The sequence below is a fragment of the Bos indicus genome, chromosome 19 (genome assembly GCF_029378745.1).
Source record: "Bos indicus isolate NIAB-ARS_2022 breed Sahiwal x Tharparkar chromosome 19, NIAB-ARS_B.indTharparkar_mat_pri_1.0, whole genome shotgun sequence".
In the NCBI taxonomy this organism is placed as follows: domain Eukaryota; kingdom Metazoa; phylum Chordata; class Mammalia; order Artiodactyla; family Bovidae; genus Bos; species Bos indicus.
In genome coordinates, this window is record NC_091778.1 from 48955579 (window position 1) to 48976958 (window position 21380).

Here is a 21380-nt window from a genome sequence, read left to right on the forward strand (position 1 = left end):
TTAAGATCCACCTTGGAATGCAGGGGACATGGATTCAGTCGCTGTTCCGAGAACTAAGATCCCAGATGCTGCAGTGCAGCTTTGGAGCCCATGCACCCTGGAGCCCACACCACAACTAGAGAGTTCAAGAGCCGCAACCAAAGGTCCTGCACAATGCAGTGAAGATCCCATGTGCTGCAACTAAGACCCGATGCAGCCAAATACTTTTTTTTTTTAAAGAGAGAAAATACTTTTTCAGAGCAAGTAACAGTCAAGTTCAGCCTTGAAGGATGAGTTGATCCCGTTTAGCTGCAGAGGAGCAGGAGAACACTCTAGGGAGGCTAGAGAGCAGAGTGGCAGGAGGAAAAGCAAGTTGAAGACATTAAGTGCCCTTGAGGAATTATGAGAAGCCATAACTAGAAAACAAGACATGCAGTCAGAGAATGATAGGAAGTGTCACTAGGAAAAAAGTCTAAAAAGTTTAAGACTTCTCAGTTTATTCTGTAGATAACAGAGAGTCTCTCTAATTTTTGAGAAAAGAAGAGACTGATCAGATAAGTCTGATCAAGTGCAAAATAGCTCTGACAAGCAGTGTATGGAAGATGGGTTGAAGGAGAGACTGCAGTCAGGGGAACTAGTCACAGGTCTAGAACAATAGTCTAGCTGAGAAATAATAAGACTGCAATGTGAGAACAGAGAGCTGCGTAGACATTTTAGAGATACTCAAAAGCACCTGTTCTTTTTTTGTGTATGGGAGGTAAGGGTGGAAGAATCAAAAATGATTTCAGAACTTATCTTGGATGATGGAAAATAGTGAAGCTGCTGATGGACATAGAGCATTCTGAATGGGGGAAGACTTCTAGCGTGAGTGAAGGCAGGAGGAAGAGCAGGCTTCTGGAGAGAGGTGAGCCCTATTTTGGACATGGTTATAATGAATTGCCTCCAGGAGAGGATGCACAAATGTATGTAGAAATATGACCTTGGAGAACAGGAAAAGAGAAAGCTGAAGGCATGAGGTTATGGACTGAGGAGTTACCAGCAAGTAACTGACAGTAGAAGCCATAATAACTTAACAGGGTCATCCAGGTTAAGGGTATAAAGCAGAAAGTTTGGATGCATGAAAACAGAACAGGTGTTTTTTTTTTAACTGAAGTATAATTGTTTTACAGTGTTGTGTTAATTTCTGCTGTACAGCCAAGTGATTCAGTTATACAAATAAATATACATTCGTTTTTGTAGTCTTTTCCATTATGGTTTATCATAGGATATTAAGTATAGTTCCCTGTGCTATACAGCAGGCCCTTGTTGCATATCCATTCTGTGTGCATTAGCTTGCATCTTTGAACCCCAGCCTTTCACTCTGTCTGTTCACCAGCCTCTTCCCACTGGCAACCACAGTATGTTCTCTATGTCCGTAAGTCTGTTTCGTGGCATGTGTGCTAAGTCACTTTAGTCATGTCCGACTCTTTGTTACCCTAAGGACCCACCAGGCTTCACTCTCCGTGGGATTCTCCAGGCAAGAATACTGGAGTGGGTTGCCATGCCCTCCTCTGGGGGATCTTCTGTTTCATAAGTAGGTTCATTTCAGAATAGGTATATTTAAACACTAAAAGAAAATGGTGAGCCAAGTAATAATTTACAAGAGTAATATTACAGAAACAAGAGAAAGTAATAAGATTGTGAAATCAAAGATGAAGATTTTTCTGCGCTAGGTCTGATGTGATGAATATAATTTCTGCCTATGTTCCATTAGCCAGAACTCGGTCACCTGACCCCACTCGAATGTGAACGCAAGGTCCCTGGCAAAGTAACTGCTTCCCACCATCACCCTTGACTGTGGACAGGAGCACAGACCTTTTGTAGACAGGTATCCATCTCTGCCCAGTAATTCTAATCTCACTAGGTCTCCCTAAATAATTCCCACATGTACCTCTATAACATAAAGACATTCCACAGCAGCACGTGTCATTTCAGCCCACACTGTAAGATAGCTAGGACAGGCTTTAGATTGTACATAGTTCCTTGCCAGCTGGCTGTCCCTGTTCCACTTTATCACATCCTAGCACCACACAGAAGAATATCAGAACACTTAAGTGTTGTTTCTCTGAAATGCTGAAGTGTTGTATATTGAGTTTGCTCTCCCAGGAGCTGATGACATCTGTGACCACACGTTAAGTGACTCTGACTAGAACAATGGAGGACCCATACATGCTGGAGATATTTGAGTACATTTGTTAGTACTACAGGTAGAGACTTTAAGATCACTAACTTTCAGGGTTGCTAAGTGAAAATCTATTAGAAAAACAAACTTAGCACCACTGTATGTTTTATAGTTGTATAAAACTAAAACAGTTGTATAATAACTGTTAGGCAACTTCCAAACTAGTAAATGGGTGGAGGGTAAGGATGTTGCTTCTTGCCTTAGAAAGCGTTGCCTGAGAGACGCCACAGCTCTGAATTCTTTGAGGTACTGGGGCATCAGGTAAGAGCAGCTCCTCATTGTCTTATCATCTGTAGTTGTTCAAGGGTGACTATCACTTGTCTCTGATAATTCCATGTCAAGGGACCGCTGAAGCCTGCAGCTGGAATTGAGATTGGATCTACCCTGTGTTATGCTGGGTACGACCTTCCCTGCCTTTTGTTGGGAGAGAGAAGAGAAGAGAATGCTGGGGGAGGAATCTTCAACTCTGACATGTGATTGATTCTCTCCTAAAATATGTCCAAATCTATCTTGAATGTAAGGCTTATATCCTTCTGAAAATCTCTGATGGACATGAGAAATTCATATTCCTCCTGTTAGCTTAACTTTTACCTTACTTCTTAGGATCTGGTTAGCTCTGTTCTTGTCCCCATTCTCTGCCTGAATTGACAATACCAGGTTTTCCTCCACAGCTAACTGTGAATGGCACCCATCCCCAATCATTTTCCCCTGATCCATGGGCTTCCCTTCTGGCTGTAAAGTTACAATGAGGTTAGTGGAAGGGCAAAGATTGGAGCTAAGGTTAGGGTATCACGTTTCACCATGCTGTACACATTAAAACTCTGAGCACACAGTCATCCTCCTACATGTTTTAAGTCTTCTGTGATTGCTGTTCATTCCTTTAGTTTAGCACTATGCTAGTGACTACGGAGGATATAAAAGAAATACAAAATACATTTACCTAATATCTCTTACTTAATTCCCACCCCAGTCCTGAGAGAGAGGTGTTACTCTCCCTGTCTTTCAAAGAGGTTAGAAAGCTTGTCCACTGCTGAAAGCTTGAAAGCGACAGAACTGGAATTGGACTTTATTTCAGGGATAAGGAAGCAATGTTGTGAATGCAGATAAGGAGTCTGCAAGGTGACTGAATCACAAAGTGACCTCATTATAGAAACTATGTGGAAATCCTAATACTTCTACCCTCACCATGGCCACCGCCCACTGGTCTTTATAACCATGTATAAGCTCACATGAGAGTCAGTTTTTATCACCATCATCTGTAATTATAGGGGGAAACACGGTTGTGTTCAGTCATACTTAAAATGTCACAAAGACTAGGGCTGTCTCTATTTCTTAACTGCTGTCTCCCAAAAATGCTAATCGAAAAATGTCAAAATTAACAGTTGCCAATTTTGATTGTAAGAATTCAGATTGTGTGCTATAAAAATGAACATACTATTCTTTACGTTTTAATCTGATCAGTGTGGCAGTGGAACAAGGTTTCAGAAGACCTTGGACTCTCCTCTCTTTGTATCCTAGCCAGGTGAGCTGGAGTCTGTTCTTCAGTCTTGCTGAGTCTCAGTCAGTCTACCACGTTAGTAATGTTCATGCCTATGCCCATAATAAACGTGCACGAGCGAATCTAAATAAGTGCTGTAGTAATTGTGGAAACCGTAGGTAGTGTACAAATGTATATTTGTACAAAAGGGACCTTTATTCATTCTGCAAGTATGGACTCTTGTTAGCTCAGAGAACATATGTGAGAAAGCATGGCTCTGTCCTGAGTAGAGTCTGGCAGGAAGACTCATGCGCAGACACGCACAGTGCGTGGTGTACCCCGTGCGGCGGTGGAGCTGCGTGCCAGATACAGCAGAGCCTAAAGGAAAGAACCGCTGGCCCCATCTGGGGGCACCAGAGAAGACGCTGTGAACCGAGGCTGGAAGACTGGGAAGTAGTTTGCCTGATGAATTACAGGCAGAGGGAAAGCACGTTCAAAACTCTATACTCCATCTGGAATTAGAAGTACAAGGTTAGGAGGTGAAGAAACGGATAAGGGACAGATTGTGGGGAGGCTTTGAATACCATGTTTAGATTTACAATTTAGAGTTTAGATTATGTATAGGAGGAAATATAGAGCCATTGAAGGATTTTGAAGAGAAATTTGATCAGGTTTCTGCTGGATAGATAGTGGTATGAGCCGGGGAGGAGGCAGTGGCAAGAGTGAAGCTCTTGCAGTTATCCATGAGAGATGATGTACAAGGAGGAGAAAACAGCTGCCTGGTGTCACGCCTGAGCAACTGGAGGTGGTTTTTATTTTTTAATAAGTCTTAAGGGGATTTGGTTTTAAGGGAAATCTTCAACTTCAAACAGCCATCGTTTGACAGGTCATTTGGAGGTAGAGGGGATCTGCAGGCAGCTAGAGAAGCAGAGTAAATCTCAGTGCTGCGATGTCATTGCAATGAGAGCCGAAGCCGGGAGTCGAGGTGAGGGCTGCCCCTGAAAGATGAGTAAATGGGGAATAGAGCAAAGAGGTTATGTAACCGAAGGAAAGTGGGAGAAAAGTGCCAGGGTAGTGTCTTAGATGTCAAGAGGAGAGACTGTTTCAAGGGAAATAGTCCATAAGACCTAATGCTGGATGGAGAAGAAAAAAAGAGGAAAAACAAAAGATCAAAGGCAAAAGGAAAACCAATTAAGAGGCTGCTGGTGATCTTAGAGAATAGTGAGTCTAGAAGTCAAAAGTAATAGGGCTCAGGAGTGAGCAGATAATAAGAAAAATAGAAATGAATGTAGACAAGCCCACATATAGACCCATGCAGACTGGGTCAGCCAGTGGCATCGTAGTTCGTCAGAACAGAAAGGTACGAATGGGAATGCCAGCACGTAACGGAAATTGCTGTTTTACCCTTCATGTCCTCAACACCATAAGCTTTGAGTCCAGTAAACTGATCGGAATCATTCTTTCATGAATAATACAACAGCTTGTATCCAGAAAGAAGGAAACTACAGTTGTCATCATCTTTTCCTTGACCTGTGTGGCTTGCCGTTTCTCCTCGGTGTTTGGTCAACCATAACAAAAGCAAGCACTGTCCTGTGGGTGGCTGAAATGCATGCTGGAAAGAGGCAGAAGCATCTTCCCAGGGTGTCTTAGTCACGGTAGTAAAGTGGAAGCGCTGGGGCAGAGTCAGGTCTGTGTCTACCTGACACTTCGTGTCCTTGTCCTGAGCTTTCTCCTTAATCCTCATAGGTGTGGATTCTCCTTAATGCCCTGAAGCATAATGATGGATCAGAGGCCTGTGCCAGGAGTTCTTGTCTCTATGGACAGTCAGAGATGAGTCATTTAATTCTTATACCAGGGAGGCTGCAGTCATTTCATTGTTAATAACCAGATAGGATTTTGAGAACTCAAGTTAGGGCTCTTTTATAAATGGTTCTCATTAACTTCTGTTAAAAAAGCCTATGAACTACATTGGGCTTTCAAGGGCTATGTAAACGTTCAATAGCAATTTCTGGATTTTGTGAGTGCAAAACAATTCCAGGCTCATGCCTTCAGATGACGGGCTTCCCTGGTGACTCAGCTGGTAAAGAATCCACCTGCAATGCAGGAGACCTTGGTTTGATTCCTGGGTCAGGAAGATCCTCTGGAGAAGGGATAGGCTACCCACTCCAGTGTTCTTGGGCTTCCCTGGTGGCTCAACTGGTAAAGAATCTGCCTGCAATGTGGGAGACCTGGGTTCGATCCCTGGGTTGGGAAGATCCCCTGGAGAAGGGAACGGCTACCCACTCCAGTATTCTGGCCTGGAAAATTCCATGGACTGCATAGTCCATGGGGTTGTAAAGAGTCGGACACGACTGAGCGACTTTCACTTTCACATTTTCACCTTCAGATGACACTGATGACTCCATGCAGGATACAGTTGTCTGAGACAGTCTCTCAATGAAGTAGCTCTCTTTCCTTTATGGTCAGTCTTATCTAATCAAATAAGATGACCTGGTATCCACTAGAATCCAGAAATTCTATGAAGCCAAAGATTAGAACATGGTAGAATTTCTTTTTAAAGCTTTATAGGATGATTCCCACCTAAGTGGGTAGCCTTTCCCTTTTCCAGGGGATCTTCCCCACCCAGGGACTGAACCCAGGTCTCCTGCATTGCAAGCAGATTCTTTACCATCTGTACCACCAGGGAATCCCACCTAAGTAAGATGGGGGCTGTCTCATCTTCTGTTCTCCAGGTTCTTTACTGAAACTTTATTTATAAAGGAAGAAAGGAAGGACTTGTTTATTTTTTCAGACTTCAGTTTTAGGCATCTTCAAATGTTAAACCTGGCAGCATAGCCAATGTTAACTGTGAGAGAAAATCTTCCAGTAGACATTTGGGCCCCCTCTCAAGTAGATGTCACCAAAAAAAATTCACTGGCTGTTTTTCCTTCTGTTTGATGAATTCGTTGGGCTTGAACCTGAAATCACAGTTTGATTTCCCTCCTTTGTGGCGCTCCCAAGTGAAACAAGTCAAAGAGCTAGGTTGTCAGTGGACACAGAACTCTGCTGACTGCTCAGCTGATGGGAAGCAGAGGGACAGTGGTTACTCTGCAGTGTCACAGTTCCTACAGACTGTAGCAGGGTGGTAAGAGGGCAGAACCCAGAAGTGACCCAGTGTCCTTTGTTTAATGTCTAATCTTGCTTTGTGAAAATTTTATTGAGAATTTTTATGTGCCATACACCATGTTTGGCACTGTGGAGAGCATAAACAACTCGAGATTTCTGTCATAAATGTAAATAAAAAGAGATATACAACCCTGTATTTATACATATACTTTACATATATACACATATATTAATACACTCACACTTAAAAGAGTATATCATTAGGACACTTTAAGCTGGAAGAAATAGAAAACATCAACTCAAATGGATTAAGCAGTAAAGAAACTTATCACTTCATATAACAAGGAGTCCAAAATTAGCATTGGAAGCTATACAGTTAGGACCTAGGCTCTATTTTTTGACAGTTCTCTTAGCTTAGCCTCTCTGTTGGCTTGGTCTTCAGACCAAGCTTCAGACAAAGCTGAGTGTGTGATTCCAAGAGGCCTGTGGCATTTCTGAGCATCGTGGGCAGATAAGACAATGTGCAGAGGCAGAGAGAAGGGTTTTCTGTTTCATGAACAGATTGGAGATGTGTTGGCAAGCAGATGGGGGCCAGGAATGATTGCCATCAGGAAGGCTACAGTCTAGTACAGGAGAGAGCTTGTAGCCATGTGGTAGATCCTGTACTAAAGGCATATACAGCCTACGATGTAGCACCAGAGAGAGTACGCCCTTCTCAGCTGGAGGAAAAAAAAATGCTAAAGAGAAAGAATAGAGGCTTGGTAGAGGCTGATCAGAGTAGACTTCCCTTGAGGAGGTTTTTAGTGCAGTTTGGGACACATTGAGTTGAAGGTGCTGTTGGACCTCTAGGTAGAGAATCCAGTAGGCAGTTGGATGTATATTGAGCTAAAGCTGAGACGTCTAGATAGAGGGAAAGGTAAAGGGTTTAGGTAGTGGCAAAGGCTCTGAGGATGGATGAGCTAATCCAGAGGACAGACTGGGACCAAAAACAAGATCCCAAGGAAGCAACACTGACATTTAAAGCATGGGTGAAATAAGAGAAGTTGACAGAGCCGGAAAATAAAAGTGGGTCTTTTAATGCCATCTGTGTGTGGGAAGGGTGTAAGCCAACTAGAAGTGACATTTTGTGATATTCACACATGTGATGTGGGTAAAAGACCAGGAAAAGCTCGGAGCCTTTCCGTACCATTTCTTGCCCAGGAGCGGGTGCCCTTCCCTAAGAAGTTGGGTGAACAAGATGGAGTTTCACTGGCGGTGTGGCTCGACGTGCACAGTCCTCCACCCGCAGGAGAGTTGGAGCATTAAATTTCCTAAGATGAGTCTCTCTCTTTGCAGGAGTGGTCACACATTACTTGCCTTCTGGTTTTCCCGCCAAGAGGGAAAACTAAACCGACAGCAGACAATTGAACTGGGACATCACATCCTCAAAGCACACATTTTTAAGGTAATTAAAGAAGTTGGGGGCGTTTTTCTTTCCATTTCCAGCAGGCGCCGTAACACTGTGTGTATGAAGCTGCCCGCTATGTCAGTGTGGTCCCTGCTTTCTGAAATTAGTTTGTTGCAGAATTGGTCCATCTCCTAAAATGTCTGGCCTGTTCCTCCCTAAGACTTTGGAAAGAAAACCACATTTATCATCTCCCAGTTCAATGGATTGCTAGGCTTTCTAGGAAATGTACACATACAATTGTTTAGGTAAGAAGCTTATAGTCGTGTATACGTCATACATCAGAGGTCCGCAACCTCTGGGATCTAATGCCTGATGATCTGAGGTAGAGCTGATATTATAATAATAATAGAAATAAAGTGTACAATAAATTTAATGTGCTTGAATCACCCTGCAACCATTCTCCCCACCTCAGTCATTGGAAAAATTGTCTTCCCCAAAACCAACCCCTGGTGCCAAAAAGGCTGGGAACCACTGTCCTGTGACCTGCCATCTGCTGAGAATAGTCATAAAGCATTAGTTACAGGTTTTACAGTGTTTTTCAAGTCTCTGAGAGCAGTTACTCTTTCCACGTTCTTATCATTATGATTTTAATATCCCTGGTGCTGTGCATTTCAAACTCTTTCTCTAGAACCAACCGTAACCTTCCTTTAAACTACTTTCCCCATTCTCTTTTGAAATTATAATCCCAGTTTTTTGCCCGGTCGTTTCAAAACTTTTAAGAACTCTTAAGCACGGGCTTTCTCCCTCCCAGCATCCACACAGCTGGGATGGAGATCCCAGACAAGGGCACGTATCTGTCTGTTGGTGCTTGTATGCATTTGTTTGTTTACTCAGTGCTTGCTGAGGCATTGTACTAGGGATACAAAACCCAAAAGAATACAGCCCCTAATCTCAAGGAATTTATGGTCTAGATAGCAGTTGGGGAACAGAGCACAGAAGTTGAGGAAGAAACTTGTTCTCCTGGTTTTTCTAGTCTGCAGTTGGCTAGTGCATCTGCCACCTCCAATCCCAGTCTCTTCAGACCACTTCTGCTGCCTCTGGACTGGGAAATTCAGGAATCTTAAATAATCTTCTGGCTTGGACTTCCCCCAAGAGATACTATTAAAGATAAAACAGTTCTCTTCAGAGAGAAAACAGCATGAGGGGCAACTTTAAGAGCCTAACGAATTCTCCCCAGCATATAAGCACATAGCTGGGGAAGGCTTTTCATCAGATGGACAGAAGTGAAGCCCACAGTGGCAAGCCCTATATTTGAATCATAACTGTCTTTCTAACAAATCACTGTACCCAAAAATGACCTTACCCAGTGACCTTACTTAATGGGAGCAGAGTGAGACTATTTTAACAGGCAAGGTGTCTCATTCCATCTTCAAGTGGACCAAACAGTGCCTGCCACCTCTACAGACTCTGAGGTGATTATCCTTCAGTTAGATGGGGAAATAGCTTCAGTATGAAGCATCATGACTTTAATCACTTAAGCTTTTAGCATCACCTTCTGCCTGGGATCAGAGGCAAAGAAGTCGATGCCTGTCTGTATGCCCTGCACCCTAAAATAAATACCACATGAAACAGATAAATGATACGAAATTTCATTTGGTCCCATGTGACTATCCAATACATGGAAAACAATGTTTACTTATTTTTTAAGTGGAAGTTTGTACCTCCGGATCCCTTTACCCACTTCATCGTCCCCTCAGCCCCCTCCTTCCTGGCAGCCACCAGCCTGTCCTGGAGACCCACACTTAAACCACACGCTCTGTCATTGACACAGCGTTATCTTATTGTGCTGCAGACGACATGGTCGCCTGAGATATGACTGGCTCCCTGGGGCGTATAACGTGTGGTGATGACACGACTGTAAGCTGAAGAATGTGGACTTGGACCGTGGTTTTCCTAATGCTGCACTTTTCAGGGTCCTGCACATGCAGAGTGCTCCCTACCGATCAACTGTAGCTTCTCCCAGGCTGCTAGAATTCTCAGTTCCTATCAGCTGAGGGTCATGAAAAGGCAAAGACAGACTCAGTGCTTATGATCAGTATCACTTAGAACCGCCAATCAGCAGTAACATACAGTCCACTTTATATTTCTTTCCAGTTAGTTTTAAATTTCCCTTATTTTATCTTTGTTCATGAAGAATTGCATATGATTATCAATTGCATAAGGTCATTAATTACCTTAAAAATATAAGGTTGAGGGCCTGTAATTCAGGATATTTGGTATATTTATCAGTTCAGTTCAGTCGCTCAGTCGTGTTTAATTATTACCACTATTAATTATTACCACTATTATTTTCATCACCTTAAAAATAAACCTGATGGACTTCCCTGGTGGTCCAGATTAAGAATCTACCTGCCAGTGCAGGGGACATGGGTTCTATCCCTGGTCCAGGAAGATCCCACATGATGCAGAGCAACTACGGCCGCACTCCGCAGCTAGAGAAGGCACCACAGTGAGAAGCCTGAGTTCCACAATTGGAGAGTAGCCCCAGCTCGCCGCAACTAGAGAAAGCCTTTGTAGCAGCAAAGACCCAGCCCAGCCAAAATTAATAAATATTTTTTTAAAAAGAAGAGAGAGGTATTGAGTAGGTTTGTTGTCAGAGACTGCCGAGGTAGAAACAGTTTAGTTAGCTTGTTCCTCCAGGACCAGTCTGTCCCCCTCAGTGGACTGGCTCTGTTATGCCGGATGTCGTTAGAGCAAGACACTGTTTTCATTTGTTAGTACCACAAACGTAAAGGCTCCTAACTTACTGCCGAGGGTACTTTTTAGCTGGGCTGATCACTTAACTGTGTCCCTGTTTCTTTTTCAGGGTTTGAGTAAAAAAGTTGGCGTATCATCCTCCATCCTCCAAGGCCTCTGGATCTCCTACAGCACAGAAGGTCTGTCCATGGCGTTGGCATCTTTACGAAATCTCTACACGCCAAATATAAAGGTAAGTGCATCTAAGTTACAGACAGATTGAAGAATTAACTATGAAAACATAGAACTCAGGGCACATTTAGGAGTTATTTGATTGATCTTTGACTCTCCTGTTAACTAACCTTTTATTAATAGTTTGATATATTTTAAATTGTTACATTTTATTCTGTGAATTGAAAATCAAACCTGTTGATCTTCTATAAGATGAGTCTGATTTATAGACTAACTCCTGCTCCTTCTAGGGAGTAAAACATTCTTAGATCACTTTTGTTTCAGTAGAAGTTTTTCTGACCAACAGTTCACTCAGTGGAGACTGCACTACAGTATGGGTGGTGTTTGCTCTAGTTCCTGGGTAGTTTGTATAAAGGAGACGTTTCACATCCCTTTCCAAAGGCAAGGTATTAAAAAAGGAACAAATGAAGATTTTAAAATAAAGAAGTTACTCGGTGTTTCTGGGCCCTTATCGAGGGTGACTTAAAGCTTCCCAGGTGGTGCTAGTGGTAAAGAACCTGCCTGCCAATGCAGGAGATGTAAAAGGTGCACGTTCAATCCCTGGGTCGGGAAGAGTCCCCGGAGGGGAATACATGGCAACTCGCTCCCGTGTTCTTGCCCGGAGAATCCCACAGACAGAGGAGTCTTGTGGGCTGTGGTCTGTAGGGTCCCAAAGAATTGGACACAACTGAAGCAACTCAGCATGCATGCGTGCAGATGACTTAAGAAAAGATGACTGATAGGATATAACTGATATTTATGTGAGTATCGTTTCCGTTTGTTTTCTTATGACTAGGTCAGCCGACTGCTGATTTTGGGAGGTGCCAACATTAATTACCGGACAGAAGTTTTGAATAATGCTCCAATTCTGTGTGTCCAGTCTCATCTTGGTTACACAGAAATGGTGGCCCTGCTCTTGGAGTTTGGGGCCAACGTGGATGCCTCCTCTGAAAGTGGCCTGACTCCCCTGGGCTATGCCGCGGCGGCAGGCTTCCTGAGCATCGTAGTGCTGCTGTGCAAGAAACGGGCCAAGGTAACGGCTGCCCGGCACTTGTTCTTCCTTCCCTGTGTCTTTCTTCCCGTCTTAGACTCGTCCTTATCTCCTGCGTTGCCTCATGAGTGTAGGTAGAATATACATCAGATCCTATTAGGAAGCAGATCAAAGGAAGAACTGGCTCTGATTACATCCTCCTGTTTGCCTGCTTGCCCTGGGCCAGTTCCAGGCTGCTTCTGGACACAGTTCTAAAACTTTTGAGAGGTACTTAGGAAACTGCATTTATCAGCAGCCACAAAAAGTCCCTAGCTCACAACCAAGAAATTCTCTCCTGAGCTCAGAGTGAGGAAAGAGGAGTGGGGGAGCAAGGAGACTGCACTGTGAGGTCTGATCTGAATGGCGCCTGTGAACTCTCAACCTTTCATGTTAGTCGTGGACATAAGAGCAGAGACCAGGCGCCCTCATCTAGCCTTGAAGACACCCCTGTAGACGTCTGAGATGACTGACCAGAAGCACTCACAAGTGTTTCTGTTAGTGTATTTTAATTCTCTCAAAACATTTCTTTAAAATATATTTGCTTTATAGTACCTCAAGAGCCACTGATATGATAAAACTCAATTTCAAAATATTGATGGAAAAAAAAAAATACCGGGGGGCTTCCCTGGTAGCTCAGTGGTGAAGAATCCACCTGCCAATACAGGAGACACGGGTTCAATCCCCAGTCCGGGAAGATCCCACATGCTGCAGAGCCCCTAAGCCCGTGTGCGACAACTACTGAGCTTGTGCCCTGGAGCCTGGGAATCATAACCACTGAGCCTGTGTGTTGCAACTGCTGAAGCCCGTGCGCCCTGCTCCATAATAAGAGAAGTCACCGCAGTGAGAAGCCCAGGCACCAAAAACTAAAGAACGGCCCCTGCTCTCGCCACAACTAGAGAAGAGCCCACACAGCAGTGAGGACCCGGCACAGCAAAAATAAAATTTAAAAAATAAGTGTTTTTTAAAAAAGGAGAAATGCTGGTCTCAAAAATGTAGACTTCTGTAGAACATTTTATTTCCATTCTGAAAATAAACTGAGGATTTTGGTGGATTTGCAGTGAACTGTAAATAATATGCAACCCTGACTATTCATTGGAAGGACTGATGCTATAGCTGAAGCACCAATACTTTGGCCACTTGATGCGAAGAGCCGACTCATTGGAAAAAACCTGGGAAAGATTGAAGGCAAAAGGAGAAGAGGGCGGCAGAGGATGAGATAGCCAGATAGCATCACCGACTCAATAGACATGAACTTGAGCAAACTCCAGGAGATAGTGAAGGACTGGGAAGCCTGGCATGCTGCAGTCCACGGGGTCGCAAAGAGTCAGACACGACTTAGCAACTGAACAACAGCATACCTCGTTCTGAGGTGTCTGGTGTTCTCACCAGGGAGAACTGGGTCTCTCTCCCAAGACTCTCGAGAGCTGGGACCCGGGGACCTCAGTGAAATCCCTGAGCTGTAAATGCTAACTGTGACACAGAAATGGTCCACCTAGAATGTCCTAGTCATTTGGATAAACACCTCTAGAAGCAGCATGATAACTGGACCTTATTATTATTGCTATAAATTCATATTCTAATCTCAGCTAGGTCTTTCTTGTTGCTCAGCTATCGTTTTATTTATTTCTCATTTTCCCAGAGAAGATACAGAAATCATCTATGATCTTCTTGAGACCCCGTCAAAACTCTTTTGCCCTCCAACAAGTACCAAGATTGTGTTTGTCTCACAGTGCCTCTATCTCAAAACTCTGTTAATCCTTACAAACTTTTACTTCTGCCTCAGAGAAGGAAGTGTTTGCCTTCCTTTTCAAAATTATTGCCTCCTGTATACATATACACATACACATATATATACACATATACACTTATACACACATATACACACACACATAGGCTGCACCACAAGGCTTTTGGGATGTTCGTTCTCCAACCAGGAATTGAACCTGTGACCCCTGCAGTGGAAGTGTGGAGTCCTAACCACTGGACCATCAGGGAATTTCCCACGTATATTTTTTAATCTCAGTATGTTGCTCTTTCACTAACATCATTTCATTCTCTTTCTAAATTCACGCTACCTTTCTTCTCAGTTTCTACAAACCTACAAATGTCTTCTCTAACCCTAAAGAGAGACTTTGCTGTCTCCTAACCAGAAACCACTGTCCCTTTTCTTCCTGCCCACATCCACTGAACCTGTCCTAAGAGTCCTCTCTGCTTGCTACCACCGCTTCCTTACTGCTCTTTAACCTCTTACAGTCTGGCTTCCATGAGAGAGAGGAGGCAAGTCATCAAAATCGTCAACTTTGGCATCAAGCACAACCTGGTCGAAGCCTGCATTGACGCTTGCTTTCTATGAGGGCTTGGACAAGTCATTTGACCTCTCTCAGCCTCACTTTGTTCATCTAGAAAAAGGATTAAGAGCTCCTTGCACACAGTAGGCATTCAGTAAACATTTGATCTTTGAATGGCTGGATGGAGCTAAAGCTGGAGAGAAACAGATACAGAACTTAGGTTTCACTTGCTCTGGAGCAAGTGAAGCCTGAACACTGGAACAGTAAGCACTGGAACATACCCTGCCCACCTGCCAGGAGAGGCTGTTCATCCATTGAGACTTGTGGCTAGGGACCTTCTGGTAGCTTGTTCTTAATCAGGCTCCTCTTTCAGCCTAAACCTGTAACCAACACCACAACTGTAAAACTGCTGCTGGAACGTAGTCTAGCATTAAGTTCCAAGTCCCTCCAGCCATTTTGGCCAAATAGTCGCGATTCCACCCTCCCATTGGAAGAAAGAAGTGGCATCTGCCAGAGCTTAGTGGTTAACTGTGTGATTCATGATATGAGATACTTTGCTTCTTTGGAACACCAAAAAATTTAAGCTTCAAGATGTTTTTCTTCCCTTTCATGATTTCAAAGACAGTGTTTTGTGCCAGTACAGCTTATAAGCCTTTCAGATTTGAGTCTGAAAAGACCTATTTGAGGACAAAGGAAAGTGTACATCAGGAAAGCAAAGCTGAAGTTTGGGGTCGTTTGGGGCATATTTTTGGTTTCTTTTGATGTGAAAACAAAAGCCTGATGTTATACAAAGAGAGTCTCCCCAGAGGAGCATCTACCAGAGTTGTAGCTCAGTGAAGATCTAGCCTGAGTAAGAGAATATCACCTGAATTTTCTCAGCAAGTGGTCCAAGGAATATGGGAGAGGGTGAATCTTCGTGGTGCAGACCTGTGCAGTGAGAGGATGAAACAAGACTTGGGAGACAGCCCCAGGCTTTTTCACACAGGTTTCTCTGTCCCCTCCCGCAGGTGGATCACTTAGATAAGAATGGGCAGTGCGCCCTGGTCCATGCCGCACTCCGAGGTCATCTGGAGGTCGTCAAGTTTCTCATTCAGTGTGACTGGACGATGGCGGGCCAGCAGCAGGGGGTGTTTAAGAAGAGCCACGCCATCCAGCAAGCCCTCATCGCTGCAGCCAGCATGGGTTACACTGAGGTAAGAAAGCAGCCAGTAAGGCTTGGGTTGTTGTTTTTTTTTTTTTCAAGCTATGTCTTGAAGGAAACCAGGGAAAAAATAGTTGCCTTATTACAAAATTGCCAGGTTAATATGAAGTAGCTTTTTGGTCATTGGTCTGAGAAATAGGGACATGCCAGGGTACCTAGAATGATGTTGGAAAGGACCTTGGGAATTATCTAATCTGATTCCTCCTCATCTTCCACCCCTATTTAACAATGACACTGGGCTGGTGGGGGCGGGGGGTTATTCCTTGACCTTTGTTCACACGGGTGGGTGGAGTGGAATAGGGAGTTGGAATATCAGAAGGACCAGGTTTGAAGCTCAGCTTTCCTCCACGTTGGCTCTGGGCTCTGGGCAATGTAACTCATCTCTTAGAACCTTAGTCTCCCACCAGTATAGAGAGGCTTTCTAATAAATTCTTTTTTATAAGGTTGATATGAAAGGTGCTTTGTAAACTGTTAAACACTGTGCAGATGGTATTTTTGCCAAGTTATTTATTAATAAAAGTATTGTAGTGGCACAATATGTAGAATTGGTAGTGTGCTAGGAAATGTTTAACAACCAGCCTTGGAGAAGGGAGTAGAGAGCAGTAGGAATGTTTTGTGTGTGTGTGTGTGTGTGTGTACAAACAGACTTAAATTTATTATAAATTTACTGATATAAAAAAACATGTCACACACAGTTTACAAATAATAATGAATTGTGTAATACTCTTAATTGAATGCTTTTGTCAATTTTTGCTAAATTTATATCCACACCCAACCCTGTGGTTACAACTCAACCGTGGTTTGATAAATGAAACTACCCGTTTGCTCTTTTCCCAATAATTTTGTCTTTAAATCTGGTGTGTGATTCACTGTCAAACTACATTTTGCCCTCATACAAATTATATTCATTAAACTGGAACCTCTTTGAGCTTTTGCACTAAATCAAATCCTGATCTGCAGAATTTGCCAATTTCCAGAGTATAGAATTTGAGCAAACTCCAGGAGATAGTGAAAGACAGGGAAGCCTGGCATGCTGCAGTCCATGGGGTCACAAAGCGTCAGACACGATTTAGCAACTGAACAACAGCAGCAAATACCCCCACCATGACTGATTTCAAGCTACCAACACTGAACACAGAGTTTCAAAGAGATGCACAGGAGTACACCTTTATGTAAAACTGCCACCATGCAGACACAGTCAATATAAATAACCTCATGAGCATACATAATAGTAAAATGTAATTTAATAATTAGGAAGTTATGAGGTTTTATATTTTAACCTGATGTAATTTCTTTCATTATTATTTAATTTTTTTTTTTTTTTTTTCTCTGCTGCTTGGTTTGTGGGATCTTAGTTCCCTGACCAGGGATCAAACCTGGGCCCTGGCAATGAGAGCAGAGTCTTAACCACCGGGCCACCAGGGAATTCCCATCATTGCTATTTAATTGTTTTTAAATCCCTCCCTGTTATTTAGTTTTTAATAAACATCTTTGTTTAACAACCAGCTTGCAAAACTCCGAAAATTCAAGAGTCAGCTTTCACTAGCCAGGACAAGCTGGTTCACACTGCATGGGATGCTTCAGTGAGACAGCCACCTCTTCCACTGACCTGATATGTCCCCAAGGGAATATTAAGTAAAATTGGAACTTTGACTATCTGTGGAAGGTTGTTTAGCGCTCCTTATAGTCAGAGTCCTGAAAACAAAGCTGTCACTTGGCTTTGCTGTTAGCAGACATTCTCCTTTTACGGTCCCCAAACAGTCCTTGTAATTCCAAGAGGGAAAAAAAAAGAAGATAACAGCTCTACTCTGAAAAAGTACAGGCCCTCAGTTTTCTCCATATTTATTTTCTTGTTTTTGCTTATTGATTTTTTTTTCTGTTAGTTTTATTTTTTTTCTGGTAGTTTTATTAGGAGGGAGAAGGATTGCTTTTTTTTAACTCAAATGTGATAAATATGTATTTTTTTTAAATCACGGGCTGTATAAGTTAATTGCATTCAAGGGAAACATGTAGACTGTACCTGGAGAATGCATGCTCATCTTGGCAGCTTTGCATTTTTTTGTGAGGACAAATTGTTCTGATTCCTGTGGTGTGCAAGAGGGTGGCCCTGGGTTATCCAGATATCTCCCAAACCTCACAGGTTCACAGTATCAGTGTATAGTTTTCCACCTGAACTTCGAGCTGACACAACTTCTTGTTTCAGATTGTCTCCTACCTACTTGATCTTCCAGAAAAAGATGAAGAGGAGGTGGAGCGAGCACAGATCAACAGCTTTGACAGTCTCTGGGGAGAGACAGGTACCTCTCGTGGACAGCTCTTTCTTCTCTCATGAATGTCCTGTGTGTGTGTGGAGACACTCTGTGTCTCACTCCTCGGTGTTTTCTCTGCCAGGTCTTTGGCAGTCTCTCTGTCTTATGGCTGTTGTACTGGAGACCAATTCAGCCAAAGTAAAAAGTCAGGCAGTTTCCTTCTTTCAATCCTCTGTCCCTTTGGATGCACCATGCCATTAGCCCTAGAGTCTTCTTTCAAACAAAACTTTCCCTGCTCTTGTTTCCAAATATTTTAAAAGACTGAAAGTTTCCTTCCAGTGTGCCAAACCAGAACAGAAAATAGTTGTGGACTTTATGTATGTGTGTGAGAGAGAGAGAGATCCTTGTAGTAGTTAGGAATAAATATTTCCCCTGTAGTTAGAAACTAAGAAGTTGAATTTTTATCGACACCTCCAGCTTAATGAACCAAATGGTACCATGGTAAAGTGAGTGGTACCTGACATGATTAAATTGATATGTCATGAGAACAGTTGGCATCAGGATGCAAAATGAAGGCCCTGCCCGCTGTAGGTTACAGCCCTGCGTAGTCTCTCTCCGTCTGTAGCAAAGCTGTTTCTATAGTGCTTGGTATTACTCCATAAACAGAAGCATCTTCCTTGTGGCCTTTGCAGGAAATGTTTATTGTCTTTCCCCCAAGTCTAAACTGGAACATCTGGGAAAACATTAGTAACCTTTTCTGTGTTTTTATGAAACCAGGGCAGTGAAAACTGTAGTGTCACCACAGATATGTGTCGTATTTGCCAGGAGAAGGAGACCAGCATTGAGATGGCCAATTTAGGGAGGATATTTTACTAAACAAGAAGGGGGATACATTTTGGTTTGGGTCAGAATGTTATTAAAAATCAAAGAAAATGCTTAAATTCACTCCAAATTTATAATTACCTATTGAACTGGGATGTTTCCACAATGGCAAAAATCTTACATGGGTTTCATGGCTTCCTCAACACCGTGTGGAATGGTCCAAAGCTCAGGAATTTGCTTCTCAAACAATCCTTCCCTCTGCAGAGCCAAAGGGAGCAGATGCCAGGCAGCTGCAGCTTAAGTGCCCGTGACAGATTAAAGGAAAATGTGCAGCTGGAAACAGCTGCTGTCTCTGGGGCTCCACCCTGAGGGAAGCCAGAGGACATACTGAGGGGAAGGGGCTGGCCGGGAACAACGGCCGTGGCGTCCTGAGACCCGGAGCTGTGGGAGGGGCGTGAGGGTTCAGGCCCCATCAGTGCAGCCTCCCAGCACAGCGCAGCCGTCCCCCCAGAGTCTCTCGTTCCAAGCCACGCGTGTGTGACCGCTGTGGAGGGCAACAGAAGTAGCGGCCCAGTGGTGCCAGTGGACAGAAATTACAGACTAACAGCCGCCTGCCAATGCAAGAGACGTAAGGGACTTGGCTTCAATCCCTGGGTCGAGACGGTCTCCTGGAGGAAGGCGTGGCAATCCACTCCAGTGTTTCAGCCTGGAAAATCCCATGGACAGAGGAGCCTGGCGGGCTACATGCAGTCCGTGGGGTCGCAGAGTCAGACATGACTGAAGCAGCTTAGCACGCAATCATAGTGATGACTATCACACATATTCTAGTGCTCTCCTTGAAGGAATTCCTTCAAAATGTTCGAAAAGGGTGTGAACTCAGACCTTTTCGGGGGAATTAACCCTGAAATGGAGTTTTAACAAGAAAAATAACTTCTTGGTAAAGGAAATTTAAACCATACTACATCCATTGCCTAAAGTAAAAAAACATACAATTAAAAAAAAAAAAACACAACTCTTGTAAAAATTATGAAGAGAGGAAAAAGATCAGTGGTTGCTAGGTGTTGGGGAAAATGGGGAAGGGTGAATAGGTGGAGCACAGAGGATTTGAGGGGCAGTTAAAACACTTCATATGATACTATAAGCGTAGATAATAGGTTATTACACATTTGTCCACACACTCACAGGATGCGCAACACCAAAAGTGAGCCCTAATGCAAACGATGGACTTCACGGTGATCAGGATGCATCAGTGTAGGTTCATCAGTTGTAACAAATGGACAGCTCTGGCTGGGGTGTATACAAATGTGGGGGCAGTGGTGTGTGGGAAATCTCTGTATCTTCCCCTCAGTTTTGCTTAGCCCATTAAACTGCTCTAAAACAACAACAAAAAAGGGTGTGAACTAAGTGGAAGACTTACTTTTATTGATATGAATTTCTTATTAGAGTAAAACTTTATGGCCTCAGGACTTTTAAAATATTTCCTGCATTAAAGTGTGTAATAAAGTTTGTTATATTAATTTTCTTAATATGTACCATATGTCAAGATTGTATAAAAAATTAATTTCATGTCAGTTTGTTTGTGGTCAGAATTGTATTGTGCTTAATTTGATACTTAGATGAACTAATTTCAGCATTATGAACATAAGATGTTATTTAAATGAGTTAGGGTGAAATGCATTTGTAGTATAATTTATAGAGCTATAAACTTATTTGACTTCAGAAAACTTTCTGAAAAATCATGTCTTCGCTATGTAAGAAATGTCTCTAGAACTCACCACTAACGTGGAGTAGGCTCTAGTTGCTTCTCTGTTGCACACTGTGCTCAGTTGCTCAGTCATGTCTGACCCTTTGTGACCCCATGGATTATAGCCTGCCAGGCTCCTCTGTCCATGGGATTTTACAGGCGAGAGGACTGGAATGGGTTGCCGTTCCCTTCTCCGGGGGCTCTTCCCAACCCAGGGATAGAACCAGAGTCTCTTGGCTCTCCTACACTGGCAGGCAGACTCTTTACCACTAGCAGCACTATCTGTAGTGATGGCTTTACTAAGTATCCATGTTTCTTTCTAACTTATAGCACATAATCATTTAAAATTTATGATAACCCATTGAATCGTGTATCCCCCAATGGCAAAATCTTATATGTCTCTCTTATAGAGAGAGTGAAAGTGTGTGACCTGCAGCCAGCTGGTTAGGGTCTTATATCTGCAACCCTGGCCTCAACACACAATATATATTTATACATATTTTCTTAAATATGATGGTCATGATGTTTCCAACAGTTTGTATCATTTACTATATTACTGTATAGCCATTATTTTATGTACCATTCCAAAAAGAAAAGAAAAACGCTCTGCCTATTAAACTGACAGAGTTCTTTATTACCACATCAATTATAAGACACATCCTGACTTCGAGATGTTAAAATGCAGAGGGAAGAAAGTGCCTCTTAGAGTCAGTGAAATATATCCTAGCATAGAGTGAAATATTTATTGAGATGTAATTTTTACATATCAGGTTTACTAAAAGCAGGTCACTAGAATATTATTTGTTTTCATCCTACTTTTATGGCCTTTTTGTCCTTCCAAAGAGCGCCTGCCTACATCGAGCGTTCACCGTCTGACTGACCCCCTCCCATCCTGCAGGGTTTTCACAGA

At 43.0% G+C, this 21380-nt stretch overlaps 1 protein-coding gene across 9 annotated transcripts in view; it reads left to right on the top strand.

The window, feature by feature from the left end:
• The window catches only part of TANC2 (tetratricopeptide repeat, ankyrin repeat and coiled-coil containing 2), a 364370-nt gene that overhangs the window by 315750 nt on the left and 27240 nt on the right, over nt 1-21380 (top strand). For all 9 annotated transcript variants that reach the window (XM_019981630.2, XM_019981634.2, XM_019981631.2 and 6 more), the window contains 5 exons: nt 8118-8226; nt 11036-11158; nt 11933-12169; nt 15462-15647; nt 17859-17952. In XM_019981630.2, coding sequence (XP_019837189.1) covers nt 8118-8226; nt 11036-11158; nt 11933-12169; nt 15462-15647; nt 17859-17952 — 749 coding nt within the window. The remainder of the gene's footprint in view (nt 1-8117; nt 8227-11035; nt 11159-11932; nt 12170-15461; nt 15648-17858; nt 17953-21380) is intronic.